This window comes from Canis aureus, chromosome 15 (assembly GCF_053574225.1).
Source record: "Canis aureus isolate CA01 chromosome 15, VMU_Caureus_v.1.0, whole genome shotgun sequence".
Lineage (NCBI taxonomy): Eukaryota > Metazoa > Chordata > Mammalia > Carnivora > Canidae > Canis > Canis aureus.
The window spans coordinates 55,209,018-55,225,010 of record NC_135625.1 but is presented as its reverse complement, the minus strand read 5'-3'; the positions used below and the strand labels follow the sequence as shown (position 1 = coordinate 55,225,010).

At 37.3% G+C, this 15,993-nt stretch overlaps 1 protein-coding gene across 19 annotated transcripts in view; it reads right to left on the bottom strand.

Moving 5' to 3' along the window:
- The window catches only part of AGBL3 (AGBL carboxypeptidase 3), a 65,320-nt gene that overhangs the window by 24,418 nt on the left and 24,909 nt on the right, over nt 1–15,993 (bottom strand). For all 19 annotated transcript variants that reach the window (XM_077850001.1, XM_077850007.1, XM_077850003.1 and 16 more), the window contains 3 exons: nt 10,290–10,376; nt 7,046–7,103; nt 5,529–5,600 (listed from right to left, as the gene is read on the bottom strand). In XM_077850001.1, the coding sequence (XP_077706127.1) occupies nt 5,529–5,600; nt 7,046–7,103; nt 10,290–10,376 (217 nt within the window). The remainder of the gene's footprint in view (nt 1–5,528; nt 5,601–7,045; nt 7,104–10,289; nt 10,377–15,993) is intronic.

Here is a 15,993-nt window from a genome sequence, read left to right as displayed (position 1 = left end):
CTGTTTCCTTCCCTGGATTTGGGAAGTTTCAGCTATTTCTTCAAATATATTTTCACTCTCATTTCTCACTCTTCTCCTTTATGGGTCCCTATAATGCAAATGTTATTACACCTAATGATGTCTCTGAGTTCTCTTATAGTCTAATTTCAATTTTTATTATGTTTTTCTCCCCTGTTCAGGTTGATTAGTTTTCATTTGTGTTCTCCAGGTTGCTGATCCATTCTTCTGCTTCCTCTAGTCCACGATTTATTCCAACTAGTGTATTTTTAATTTTGAGTTATTGAGTTGTTCATCTCTGATTGGCTTTCTGTCTTTTGTTGAAGGTATCACTGAAGTTCTCCACTCTTTTCACAAGTCCAGTATCTTTGTGACCATTACTTTAAATTTTCTATCAAGCATTTACTTATGTCCATTTTGTTTAGCTCTCTTGCTGTGATTTTTGTCTTTTTCTTTCATTTGGAACATAATTCTCTGTGTCTGTTTCCAGTGTTAGGAAAGCCAGCTATGTCTCCTGCTCTTCAAAGTAGTGTGGCTCATGAAGAAGAGGTTCTGTAGTGCCCTGCAGTGTGTGTCCTTTGTTCACCAGAAGCTGCTGCTTAATTAAGAGGTATCTCATTTTTGTACTTTGTGCACCCTACTATTATGGTTGAGCCACTTTTGCCTCTAGTCCAGTCATCTGCATTGGCTCTCTTTGCCTGTTGTAGGTAGGTTTTTTTTTTTTTTAAGATTTTATTTATTTATTCATGAGACACACACAGTGAGTGAGAGAGAGAGAGAGAGAGGGAAGAGAGAGGCAGAGACACAGGCAGAGGGAGAAGCAGGCTCCATGCATGGAGCCCAATGTGGGACTCAATCCCAGGTCTCCAGGATCACAACCTGGGCTGAAGGCAGTGCTAAACCGCTGAGCCACCCAGGCTGCCCTGTACGTAGGGTTTTGATCCTGTGTTGTTAGTGTGCCAGTCTGGACTGCTTTGGCAGCTCTGGAGCTGGAGTAAACTACGCATTTGCCAGAGATACTGTAGTACCAAACTACTGGACGCTTTCCGTGTTGTCCTCTGAGAAGTTTTGATTGGTGGGTGGGGCCTATTTTCAGACTACATGTCTGACCCAGCTCCACTGGTAGGGCTGCAGGTGGACTGGTGGTGTGTGGTTATTTCCAATCTCCCTTGGGTGGGAGTCACTCTAGAGTGGTGCTGGTGCTGGTCTCTGTCGTGGCTGCATGCACCTTTTTAGGCCTGTGGAACTGCTTTAGGCGGGTTTCTGCCAATGGCATATTGGAGGGGCAGTTCATGTGGTGTTAGCAAGGTTTATGCAGGTCTGCTGTGGGAGATGACCTGGAACTGAGGCCTGCTTGGAGGGTTGTGTCTGAAGGAAAGTGTGGGGGTGGGGCACACTGTTAGCAAGTTAGGTAGGGAGTGTTGGCACAGTAATGTTTCCCACAGGTGTCTGTGTGTCTAGGCTGGGGGTGGGGTAGGGAAATGGCACCTGCCAGCTTTCTTATTCCTGGAGAAGTCTCCCAGAGATTCCTGCCCCTCAAGAACATGCTTTGAGATGAGTAAACAAATCTCCCTCCTGTATACCCTGTGTGTTTTCAAACTGCTGTTTTCATGCTGTATCCCAGTGAGGCTGCTGTAGTGCTGTCTCTTTAAGTGTGGGGACTGAAGTTCCCCATTGCCTTCCTGACTCTCCCAGAGTTGAGCCATTGATTTTTAAAGTTCCAGGTATTAAGCCCCGCTGATTGGAAGAACTCTCAAAATTATGCCCCTCTTGTTTTCTTGCAGGTTCTCCAGGCCTGGAGTGCTTGGTGTGAGCGTCTGGTACTCTTTCCTCTCCACATTCATGGCATTCCTTCCTATAGCTCCTGACCTTGTCTCTGCCTTGCCTACTTGTGTTGTGGGGTAGGGAAGGATTTTTCCTCCTTTACATTTAGCTATGAAGAGTCCTGTCCTGCCAGTCTTTGGGTGGTTTTCTGGGTTATTTACACTGATGTGGGTGTTATATCTAGTTGTATCCATGGCATGAGGGGATCACGGGAGCCTCCTACTCCACCATCTTCCCTGGAAGTCTACAGTGCTTAATTTTCTCATATGGTAAATCAGTCTTGCATTTCTGGGATGAATTTTATTTGGTCACTGTGCATAATCCTCTTAGTATGTTACAGGATTCAGTTTGCTAGTATTTTGTTTTTGTGTCTTAATTCTTAATAGATTCAGATCTTGGTTAAAAAAATATTTATTTGGCCCCTGGAATCCAAACAGTTGTCTTTCTTGAGATAATTTCTCTGGTACTTCTCTATCCCCAACGACTCCAATGTAATCCCATAACACAGCAGGGAGCATTTATCCCATTATGTTTGTCACTCTTTCTGCTTACTGAGAATAGACTGTATTTCCACCGTATGTTAGTATCCAGCACAATCCTTGACTAGTATAGCTTGAGACTTCTGGGAAACATAACCAACAGATTTTTTTAAAAGAACATGAACAAACATGAAAAAGATATTATATAACAAAGACTGATTATAAGAGAGTGGCTGCGACATAGAAGAATAGTGTCAGGGAGGTTAAAATATCGAGTTAAGATATGAATCAATATTGATAACAAGACGTAACTTTTACTTCGCTATACTCAAAATGAAAATATATCACAGAATGTTTAAATCTGTTCTTCTGGGATTATATTACTAACAATCATCCTGATGGATGACAAAGAGCAGAATCTCTCAGTTCTTAAGTTGCTTCTGTCTTTCTATCAAATAGTTTTCTTCTCTCTAGAAAGGGGAGAATAAATACTGGTAAGAGAAGACAGAAGTCAAAAGGCTCTGAATGAGTTATTTCTAGCTCCAGACATATTACATCTCAAGTAAGGAAAGAATTTACATATAAGATCAGAAAACCACTGGCAAAAAAATTTTTTTTTAAGAATTCAAGGAAGTGACTCTCTGCTCTCTCTGCTACTTGCCTAACTTGTCATTTAAGACTGCATCATAATTTAAGGATCAATTCCTTCAAGAAAACATTCCCCGAGACTTCCAGGCTGGATTTGATCCTGTTCTCTGAACAGAGAAGTTTGTGCATATCATTATCACTCAGTCTATCTAACTCTTATTGAAATGCACATCATGTTATAGAACTTGGTTTCTATGTTGTAGAGAAAGCGGTTGCCAAAAGATCTTTTTCATTTGAACTAACAACATTATGGAAAGAAAGAAACCTATTCAATATGAAGAAGGGTTTGATGGGCTAGGTTCTGTTTGGCCTTTTACCATCTCTCATTAGAGCTCCCTAAGTGGTGAGTCACTAAGGGTGGTCTGCAAATGGCCAACATCAGAACTGTCTGAAGTAACTTACAAAAAATGTAGATTCAGAAGCTGACAACAAAGACTAGCTCAGAATCAGAAGCTGGGGTTGCCATAAACTTCCCAGGTAATTCTCCTGTGTATTAAAACTTTAAAATCAAACATTCTACAAGACAATGGGGCCCATGATCTTCAAAAATGCCAAGCCTGTGCATGATGAAGGCTGAGTGGCTATTCCAAATTGAAAGAGAATAAAGAGATATGGTATTTAAATGTGATTTTTGCTTTAAAGGACATTATTGTTACATTATTGTAATACGATATAAAATAGTATTGTATCAAAGTTGAATTTCCTGATTTTAATGTAAGACAGTGTTCTTATTCTTGGAAAATATATGTTGAAGTTGCTGAGGAATAAGGACATATGATGTCTGCAAAAAAAAAATGGATTGGGGAAATATTAGATAGGCAGATAGAGTTCTTCATACTATTCCTGAAATTATTTCAAAACTAGAAGTTAAACTTTTGTAGGCTTTCTCTTTTTAAGTTTTAGGACCATGCCAACTTCAACCACTGTTAGGAAACTAGGAATTACTGAAAGGTTTTGGGTAGTTGTTTTACCTAATCTGATTGGTGTTTTCGATCACTTTTGTGGTAGTATGAAAGGTGAAATTAGGATGACAATATTGGTGGCAAGGAAGGCAATTAGAAATCTCCCTGTAAATATATAAGAATCTGAAAAGGATGATGACAGTTAAAATGGAGATAAAGAGATTATGAGGTAAAATCCACTGGATTCAGTGGTTGACTGGATCTCAGGGATGGAAATGGAAGGAGAAAAATATGTTAACTCATGTTTATAGCTTGAAATGGATGGTTATGTAGATAGTACTGATACCAAGGTTGTAGAGAGAATACAGGAGGAACAGCATTTAGTGTAGAATTAGGTGAAATTGAATTTGGATATGTGGGACATCTCTGTGGAAATGTTTAGGAGATAATTACATATAAGTCTAAAGCTTTGTCAAAAGGTCAACTGTATAATACAGATATTTCCATCTGAATATGCATACACATAAATATAGAGCACAACAATACTTCATACTTAAGATAAACAGTTCATGAAAGGCTGAATCTAAGATGACTTAACAGGAATAAATTTAAGGCCCAAGACATTGAACCAAAATACCAATTGGAGAAGTAGAAGATGGAGACACCCTGTAGCAGCACAATGAAAACAAAACTTTATGGGTTTGAGTATACATAAACCCAATTTATCAATATTTTAGGAAAGTTTCCAAGAGAACAAATGCAACCTTAGGCTGCATTAATGGAAATCTAGTATCAAGAAAGAAACAAATGAGAGTGATGATTTATTGTACGCTCACTAGCTGACATCCGTAATACTGTGTTTGGTTTCACTCAAGCTTGAACAGTGACAGAAATGAATTGGGTGGTAAAGGACTTGACTCATCCTGTACTGTGGGTGATTGAAAGAAACGGAAGGAAAGTTTCAGGGAATACACGATAGCTTTAAAAAAATACTTCAGATATATCATGTGGAAGGGGCATTACATTTGTTCTCATTTTTTTCAAGGAGAATCAGGGAAAAGGAGTCTGTCAAAAATGTTTACTTTTCAGGTTATTTCATTTTTTGTTTTGTGTAATTAAAGAAGTGGATGAAATTTACAGACACAAATGTTTTTAACTCAACATAAAAAGAACATTTTTAATGCTAAAGCTCTGTCAATGGAATGAACTGTCTGGCAATTAAACTACTTAAAAAAAAAATAAAGTAAACTACTTGTCACCAAGCGTAGTCAATCTAAGGTTGAATGAGGCTGGATCCTATAATATAGGTGAGGCTAGATGACTCATCAAAGTTTCTCTCTTCTTTAGAATTCATGAGATGAAAATGAAGAGATGAGACAATGAGATGGGTACTCTTTTTTTTTTTTTTTTTTTTTTTTTTTACTAGATAAAATGACAAGAAAGCAATTTGATATATAAATAATTTCTACTGGCTTCCTATATGAATTTCTAGAGCTAGAGAGAAAAATAAAAATTTGAGATTCACAATTTCTGGGAAGGTGAATATGCTCCTTGGCTATCAGTTTGAAGATAATCTAGTTTCTTACATGAAGATCTTGATCAGATACATAAGGTTAAGTAACTCACATTTAGGTGACTTGTGAGCGCTCATTACTGTCTATATTCCTAGTTTACTCACCCAAACCTTGATTAGGGAATGGTCTTCTGAAATAGTCAAATATACAATCATCTGATATATTTGGCTTTATATCTAGAAAAGATGATAAAAGATCATTAGTAGCATGAAAATAATTTGAGGCTTTTATACTTCCTATTTTTTATATTTTGTAAACAAAAATGGCTAGAAGATAGCATGTAAATAGTTTAGCTCAAATGAATTAAAAACAACAGTCCTCAAATATGAATTTGTGTTGCATTTTTGCTATTTATTGCAAAAACCGAAAAAATGTTCATACCCTCTGGAACAGCATTTCCTTTCTAGGAATCTATCATAAATAAGAATATATACAGAGTTATAAGGTCTTCATTATTGTTTCTAACAGAAAAAAATAAGCAAAATCCAAGTTTAATAATGGAGGTAGTTAAATTTAAGGTTCACTAATACAATGGAATACTTTGCCACCATTTATTAACATGTAAAGAAATTTATAATACACTGTAATTTTAAATGAAAACATAGGTTGCAAAATAACATGAATATTCTGTGATTAACAAGGAGTTATATATGCTCAGATGTAGAAAAGGTCTAAAATAAATATTCTAAAATGTGCTTTTCAGTTTTAATAACAGAAGAATATGTTAAAGTTATATATAAAAAGTGATTTTCTTGGATGATCACTATGAGAAAGAGTAGTTAAATTTCAAGTCAATTAACCATATTAGTTATGGTTAGAATTTTCCCCTTTCTTTGGTGTGGTTCTTTTTTTTCTCTTTTAAAGATTTTATTTATTTATTCATGAGAGACATACAGAGAGGCAGACACATAGCCAGAGGGAGAAGTAGGCTCCCCAAAGGGAGCCCGATGTGGGACTCAATCCCAGGACCCCAGGATCATGACCTGAGCCAAAGGGAGATGCTCAACCACTGAGGTGTGGTTCTTATTACCATTTCTATTTCTAATTAGCCTGATAGATCATAAATTAAATGGATCTATATACACATATATATTTTTAATTAGGTTATCCCAATTCCTTTTTGTAAATAAGTGTGGTATAAATGTATAGTAGTAGAAATAGGCAAATTCATATCCAACCTAGCAGATTCTAGTGGAAGCAAATGAATACTTCATAATTTTCTCTCCTGGGCTCATCCTCTATTAAGTTAAGAAATGAGAGGACCAAGATGGTTTATAAAACATAAAATGCCTAAATTCTGTTTAGAGGAAAACCTCTCAAATCAGAGATATCCATCAAGTACATGGACCATTCACTCCAACCCTCCAGTGTAGCTGACCACTCCTTTCTCTATGCTCTTTGAGAATCCAGTCTAGAATACGGGCATTGCACCTATAACGCTGCACTTAATTTGTTTACTTGTTTCTCTCCCCCTGTTAAAAGTTGAGCTCCTGAGGGCAAGAAATGGTATAGCATACTTCTTAATATCCCTAGCACCAAGCACACTGGCAACCTCAAAGATGTGGCACAAAAAAGTGTGTATTGAATACATTGTTTAGAGAGGGTAGAAGCAGAACATTACCTTTCACATCAGAATTTGGTTCTTTGTGTCTTTGCACTAAGTGTCCTTTATCACATGCCTAATGGAACACAGAACAAAAAGGAAAATAATAGTATATTGTAAACATGAAAATGCCATATATTTCCTGTATCACATTTGGTATAGTTTTCAACATTTCTCATTTTATCATTACAGGCTTAGAGTGGACAAAAAAATCTCTTAAATCAGGGACTCCTAGTATCTTTCATAACACTGTTTTTCTCCAGCAGCAATGAGTGGAAGAAAATATTGATATTGTATTTTGACACTACTAAAGGGAGTTAAAAACATTTTTTTCACTTCATATAGAATTTATTTACAATGAGAAAGACAAAAATGTCTGCTTACAATCCCACTTATTAAATGAGAATAAAGATGTAAGAAGATAAGACTATGAAATGAAAAATATATATAAAATTGTGTGAAAAAGTATAATTGATTACAAAACTGTATTTATATAAAAAAGATGAAAAGCATTTTCTCATATCTTGTGAAAGTCCAGAGTAAGTAAGAGCATACACATGATGCTGCTTTCTACTTTGAAAAAGGAGTTGCCAATAATGTCCCAGGTAGACTAAATGAGACATAAAGCACTGCTGAATTATGACAACAAATCCTTACTAGTCTAAAAATCATGTGACCATTAAAACATTTTAAACTTTTGTTTAAAAAGTTTGTTTCTAAACTTTTGTTTCTGCATCTGTGGTATGTGGATATTATAAAGAGTTTTCCAAAAGGGCAAAAGAAAGGAAAAAAATGAAAACAATATTTTTTTTGCCAACATGTTATGCATATCAACTCACGATGAAAAGTGGACTATGAATTAAAAACTAAAATCTCTGCAGATAAATTTGGCAGCAAAAATTGATATAACCATTATGAAAATGAAAGTATAAAAATCAAAACTTAATAACTGAAGGCAGAGATTAAGGAAAAATACTCTAGAAAAAATTTTACAAAGTTAAAAGTAGCAATATTATATAACCACTACAATTTAGAAAGGTGAGATTAGGCTGGAGAAATTCACTTGTGATAAGACTTGATTTGATGAACACAGTCATTTTTCACCCTCTTCCCTTGGTTGAAATGATGCTGTAAGCCACAATAAATTATTACATTCATCCTATAGAAAATCACTAGACCAGTGTCCTTCTGAACATGATCTCCTAATTCTAACCATGCCATCTATAATTGTTTGTTTTTGCTGAAAGCCTTTAAAATCAATTATTGAGAATGTCCTGGTAGGAAATAAAGTTAAATAAAATACTTGAAAATAACTTAAAAATATTATTTGGGGGAATGTTTGGATATCTTACAAACAAATAGTTCAGAGCATGAATTTAAGTTGTCATCAGGCATTGAACTCAGTTAAGATGACACTGTTCACTCCTCTTGCCAAAGATTATTCGAAAATAAATTTCAAGATCGAAGGTTAAGAACTCCTACTAGTTTGTAATCGTATTTATAATGTATGCAGCCTTTTCAAATGACCAATTGATGACAGATTTCCAGCTGGAAAATCCAACATTAAATACAGATTATGATTTCCTAAAAATTTTGAAGCTCCAATCAAGGAAGAGGAAAATATATAAACATTTAAATATAAAGGAATTTATTATATTTTACATGAAATATAGCTTGGGTAGAGGAGAAAAACCACTAGGTGGATATGTTTATGAGAAGTAAATAAATATGGGTCTCATAAAATCTACATACAAAACAATAAAAAAACCAATCCCCCCAACAAAATCTACTTTGGTTACTGGGTTCTGCAAATGTCTTCACATACTGAGGTTGATTAGAGAGTTTACTGATTTTTTTTAAAAATAATTTTGGCCCTTTCCCAAGCATATTCATGTTGCTTAGATTGCACAATTTACAAACATGAAATCAGGTATCAATGTAAAAATATGCAATGTTGCTATAACAATGTGCTTTAAAGACCAGACTTAACAATTTATGAGGAATACTGCACCAAATGAATGCATGCATACTGATCAAATCTGAATAAGTTCTGTGGATTGCATCAACATCAGTCTTATGGCGTTGATATGGTATAACAATATGCAAGATGTTAACACTGGAAGGAGAAGAAAATGCAACAGAGTTCCTGTACGTGTATTTCTTTACAACTTCCTGTGAATATGTAATTCTTTCAAAAGTTCTTTTAAAAAAGCTATCTTTTTGTCTGGTTCTCCCCAAAGGCAAAGTTTCTGACTTGAGTGTCTCTGGAGTTGGGGGTGGGGACATGGCACTCTTCTTTTAGTGACACCCATTTAAGGAGGGGAGCTGTAGGTGGAAAGAGGGCAGTAGTCCCAGGTCTTCTCTATTATTTTGTAAGCTAGGGTGAGGGCAAATAGGGCCAAAATATGTAATGTAGCACTCGTGGCTACATTACAGACAGAGTATCTGTCTCATGCATGGGGCTTGGGTAGAAGAAGGGAGCCCCTACCCCTTGGCTGCACTCACCTGGAACTTAGCCTCAATAGTAGGTAGCTGGAGGCAGGATATGATATACTGATGCCCTGACCTTCTTAGGCAGATAGCCCGCTGACTGGCATCTGTGGAGCAAGGGGGCCCTGTGTTCCTGGCCACACTAGTCTGGAGTGGAGTTTGTTTCATTGAACTGGGAGGTGTGTGGGGGGGGAATCTTGATTTAATGCCATAGGCTCTTGCTGTTTTCTTTTTACTGACTTTTAGTAGATTTTCACAAATACATGTTCTGTTTTGTTTTTTGTTTTTTTTTTTTCATTTGCTATCTGCCCTTAGGACAATTTCCAGAAATTTTAAATGGTTGTGGGTTTTTTTTTTTTAATATCACCAATTTTTGCTAGGTGAATGGATTTGCAGAGCTCCTCATGCTGTCACGATGGAAGTCAATATCTCAGCACCATCTCTTCTTAGACTCTTGTACTGCCATTGAATTTTTCTTAGTTTCAGTTTATTTCTTCTTGCTATCCTAGATGTATCTTTGTAAGATGCCTCAAATACTTTTCAGAGTAAAGTAAGTATAAATGAAATTTAAATATAGCACCTTAATACAACCCACCTCTCATCTGTCAAGGTTCTTTGGTGTTTTTATAAACAGCAAATAATATGTGCAAAGTTTTAATAATTGGCTTTTCCTGGAGGAAAAATTAAGGTATAGGAAGTGTATCAAGAAAGGACTTGACATTCTCTGGCAACCATTGTTTCAAGAACTGTTAATAAACAGATCAATGAATACCTCTTGCTCTTCTCTGTTGTTTTGAGGACTTGCTACAGTAGGATTTCTTTCCTTCTTTGTTTTCAGGTACTTTTTCTTGTTTTTTATCTAAATAAAATAACAATATTTAAAATCAATATTTAACACATCAAAGATGGTATATATTGCAGACATAAAACTATCTTGAGACTTCTAGTTCTAGGAAGACAAAGTACTTTTTCTATTCTTCTCACTATGTACAACTAAAAACCCTGGGTATTATATACAAAATAAACATAAGAAACTTTAAAAAGTAGAAAGAAGAAGGCAGACTGGTAAGGGACCTCATCAGGAACAGAGGAGCAGCAGGATGGTAAGTAGATCCTGTGTTTTGTTTTCACTTCATATATCCCAGCTTTTGAGCTGGAGAATCAGCAACTCAGAAGTGCTAACAAGGGGCACCTGGGTGGCCTAGCAGTTAAGCATCTGCCTTTGGCTTAGGTCGTGATCCCGGAGTTCTGGGATCGGGTCCCACATCAGGCTCTTTGCGTGGAGACTGCTTCTCCCTCTGCTTGTGTCTCTGCCTCTCTCTCTCATGAATAAATAAATAAAATATTAAAAAAAAGAAGTGCTAATGAGTGAGGAAATAATGTCTGAAAACTTCCCAAATTTGATGAAAGACATAAATGTAAATATCCAAGCAGCTCAATGAACTCCAAGTAAGATGAATTCAAAAACCTATGATGAAACACGTTATAACCAAACTTTCAAAGATAGAGAATCTTGAAAGTAGCAAGAGAAAAGCAAATTGTTACATTCAAGAATCCTAATAAAATTATTAATAGGTTTCTCCAGGTGCCTGGATAGCTCAGTTGGTTAAGCCTCAGACTCTTGGTTTCAGCTCAGGTCATGATCTCAGGATCATGAGATTGAGCCCTGCATCAGGCTCTGTGCTCAGTACAGAGTCTGCTTGAAGATTCTCTTCCTTTGTCCCTCCTCCGGCACACATTCTCTTTCTCTCTAAGATAAATCTTAAAACAAAGATTATTAGTAGATTTTTCATCAGAAACTTTGGAGCCCAGAAGATAGGGCACCAACATATTCAAAGTGTTCAACAATGGCATAATTGTCCTTCAAAGGTTAAGAAGAAATTAACACATTCCCAGATGAATTCACTCAGCTTTTGTTTGTGGCCACTAGACACATTCTGCAAGAAATGCTCAAGGGTGTCATGCAAGGTGAAATGAAAAGACAATGGACACTAACTTGAAACTTTAGAGTGAAATAAAGATCTCAAGGTAACAACACAGGGCATTATAAAAGCTAGTATATTTTTGTAACAATGGTTTTAAGAGTAGTTTTTGTTTTCCATATAATTTAAGAGACTAATATATGTAAAAGAAGGGAACTAGTTATTAATGTAGTTTCATCCTGTTGTGATCAGAGAAGGTATTTGTAAGATAGCTATCTTTAAAAATCTATTAAGACTTGCTATTAACAATTATATGCCAACAATTAGATAACCTAGATGAAATGGACAAATTCTTAGAAATACAAAACCTACATCACAAAGACTACATCACAAAGAAAGAAAATTTGAATCAGTAATCAAAAATCTCCCAACAACAACAAACCCTAGACTTGATGACTTCATGGGAGAATTCTACCAAACATTTAAAGAAGAACTAATACCAGTCCTTCTCAAAATTCTCTAAAAAAACTGAAGAGGATGGGGGATCCCGGGGTGGCTCAGTGGTTTAATGCCTGCCTTCAGCCTGGAGCGTGATCCTGGGGTCCTGGGATCGAGTCCCATGTCGGGCTCCCTGCATGGAGCCTGCTTCTCCCTCTGCCTGTGTCTTTGCCACCCCCTCCTCTCGTGAATAAATAAATAAAATCTTAGGAAAAAAAACTGAAGAGGATGGAACACTTCCTATAACTCCTATGAGGTCAGCATTATTCTACTACCAAAGCCAGACAGACACTACAAGAAAAAAAAAATTATAGACAAGTCTCTCTTATGAACATTAATGTAAAAAATCCTCACCAAAATACTAGCAAATTAAATTCAGCAGCATATTAAAAGGACGTACATACTGACCAAATAGGATTTATTCCTGGAATGCAAGGATGGCTCAATATACCAAATTGATCAATGTCAAACACCACATCAACAGAATGAAGGAAAAAAAAAACCCATATGACTATCTCAATTGATGGAAAAAGGTATTTGACAAAATCCAACACCCTTTCATGATTAAAAAATCCCAAACACAGGCAGCCCAGGTGGCTCAGTGGTTTAGCGCCACCTCCAACCCAGGGCCTGATCCTGGAGATCTGGGATCGAGTCCCACATCAGGCTCCCTTCATGGAGCCTGATTCTTCCTTTGCCTGTGACTCTGCTTCTCTCTCTCTCTGTGTCTCTTATGAATAAATAAAAAATATCTTAAAAACTCAAACAAACAAGTCATAGAAAGAAACTACCTCAACACAATAAAAGCCATGTATGAAAAACCTACTGCTAACATTATGTTCAATGATGAAGGATGAAAGCATTTCTTTTAAGGTCAGGAACAAGGTAGGGATGTTTGTTTTTATCACTTCTATTCAACACAATGCTGGAAATTCTAGCCAGAGCAATTAAGCATGAAAACTTTATAAAAGGCATTGAAATCAGAAAATAAGAAAATGATCTCTGTAGATGACATGATCTTATATTTTTAAAACCCTAAAGATTCCACAAAAAATCTATCTGAACTAATAAATTAAATCAGCAATGTAGCAGGATACAAAGTCAACACTCAAAAATCAATTGCATTTCTATACACAAAATAATTTGACAAAAGAAATTACAAAAAATCACATGTACAACAGCATCAAAAAGAATAAAATACTTAAGAATTAATCAAGGAGGTGAAAGAATTATACAATGAAAACTACAAAATACTACTGAAAGAAAAAAGACATAAATAAATGAAAGTGTACCTCTTGTTCGTGAAGTGGAAGCCTTAATTGTATTAAAATATTAGTACTACCCAAAGAAACCTATGGATTTAATGAAATAAAATCCCAATGACACTTTTTTTGCAGAGAGAAGAATCCATTCTAATATTCTAATATATGAATCCCCAAATAGCCAAAATAATCTTGAAAAAAAAAAAAGCAACAAAACTGGAAGGTTTGTATTTTCTGATTTCAAAATTTACTACATAGCTATAGTAATCAAATCAGTGTGGTATTGGCATAAAGACAGACATACAGATCAATGAAAAGGAATAAAGAGCCCATAAATAAATCCCTGCAAAAATAGTCAAATGATTTTTTGAAAAGATTTTATTTATTCATGAGAGAGAGAGAGAGAGAGAGAGAATGGAACGGACACAGGCAGAGGGAGAAGCAGGCTCCATGCAGGGAGCCTGATGTGGGACTTGATCCCGGGGCTCCAGGATCACGCCCTTGGCTGAAGGCGGTGCTAAACCACTGAGCCACCTGGGCTGCCCATGGTCAAATGATTTTTGACAAGGGTGCCAAAACCATTCAATGGGGGAAAGGACAGTCTTCTCAACAGATGGTGCTCAGGAAACTGGATATTCACTTGCAAAAGAATGAAATTGGGACCCTTGCCCAATACTAAATACAAAAATTAACTCATGGGACACCTGGGTGGCTCAGCGGTTGAGTGTCTGCCTTCTGCGCAGGGTGTGACCTCAGGGTCCTGGCATCGAATCCCACACTGGGCTCCTTGCATGGAGCCTGCTTCTCCCTCTGCCTGTGTCTCTGCCTCTCTGCCTCTCATGAATAAATAAATACAATTAAAGAGATTAACTCAAAATTATAAGTAAGACCTAAAAGGATAAAACTCCTAGAAAAAACATAGAACAAAATTTGGCAACACTGAATGTGGCAGTGACTTATTGGATATTCTACTAAAGGCCAACAGCCAATCAGGGACTGAGGTCTTCATCCCAATGGCCTCCAGAGAACTGAATTTTGTCAACAATTATGTATGTGAGATTAAAAGCGGATCCCCTTCTTCACTCAAGCCTTCAGATGAGACCAGAGCCTAACCAACACCTTCACTGCAATCTTTTGAGACACCTTAGACAGAAGCAAGCACCCAGCAAAGCCACTCCTAAACACCTGTATCACAGAAATGGTGTGATAATAAGTATTTGTTGTTTGAAGCTGCTGCTTGGGGGTAATTTGTTACTCAGCAATAGACAACTAATATGTCTGTCTTATTCCATTCAGCTGCTATAACAAAATACCACAGACTGGTTGGCTGGAAATAATGGAAATTTCTTTCTCATAGTTCTACTGGGAAAAGGTTGAGATCAGTGTGTCAGTATGGTCAGGTGAGTGCTCTCTTTTGGGCTGCAGACTTCTCATTGTATCCTCACATGGCAGAAGGGACTGGGGGTCTCTCTGAAGCCTCTTTTATTTATTTTTTTTAAATTTTTATTTATTTATGATAGTAAGACAGAGAGAGAGAGAGAGAGAGAGAGAGAGAGAGAGGCAGAGACGCAGGCAGAGGGAGAAGCAGGCTCCATGCACTGGGAGCCCGACATGGGACTCGATCCCGGGTCTCCAGGATCGCGCCCTGGGCCAAAGGCAGGCGCCAAACCGCTGCGCCACCCAGGGATCCCTGAAGCCTCTTTTATAAGGTACTAATCCCAATTAGAGGGCTCTGCCCACATGACCTAATCACCTCCCAAGGGGCCCACCTTCTAGTACCATCATATTGGGCATGATAACTTCAACATATGAATTTAGGGGAGACAGAAACATTCAGGCATAGCATTCTGTTCCGGGGCCCTCAAATTCAAGTTCTTCTCTCATGAAAAATGCATCCATTCCACCCCATTCCATTCCAACAAGTTATGTGCTTCCCAAAATACAGTGGTGGGACAGGTATAGGACAGACATTCCCAAAGGGAGAAAAAGAAAAGTAAGGATGAAGTGATGGGTCCCAAATAAATTAAAATCTGGCAAGACAAACTCGACAAGATCTCAAGGCTCAACAATAATCCTCACTAGCTCAATGCTCTGCCTTCTGGACCTACTGGGGTATCAACGTCACCCTCACAGCTTGACAGGGTGCTGCTCATGCCTGGCTCTCTGCCAGGGGCACTGCCCACAATGTAGCTCATGGCTCCAGGCAGCCTGCCATCATATCCTGTTGGCCTCAATTGCAGGCCATCTATCCTGTTGAAATCTAGGTGGTAGTGGCCCTGATAACCTCTAAGCTACCTCTGAGGCCTTCTTTTTTATTGTCTTGCAGAACATTGCACTTTTGGAAATGGATCTATGATACTGTCCGGTAAAATTCAAGGAGCATGACAGCCTTCCTTCACTCTGTCCTCTCGCCAAGCCCTTCAGTGCAAACTGGCAGTTTCCCTGATGGGGTGGCTGATTGGTTCTGTGGTTCACACACACACTGACTTCCTTAACAAATAGTTGATCCTCTACATTCTTCTCTTCTGAAAACACATTCTTTTATTTATTTATTTTTATTTTTTAATATAAATTTATTTTTTATAGGTGTTCAATTTGCCAACATAGAGCATAAGCATAACTCCCCAGTGCTCATCCCATCAAGTGCCCCCCTCAGTGCCCGTCACCCAGTCACCCCCACCCCCCGCCCACCTCCCCTTCCACCCCCCCCTAGTTCGTTTCCCATAGTTATGAGTCTCTCATGTTCTGAAAACACATTCTTATTTTTTGTAATATGGCAGCATGAGAATTGTTT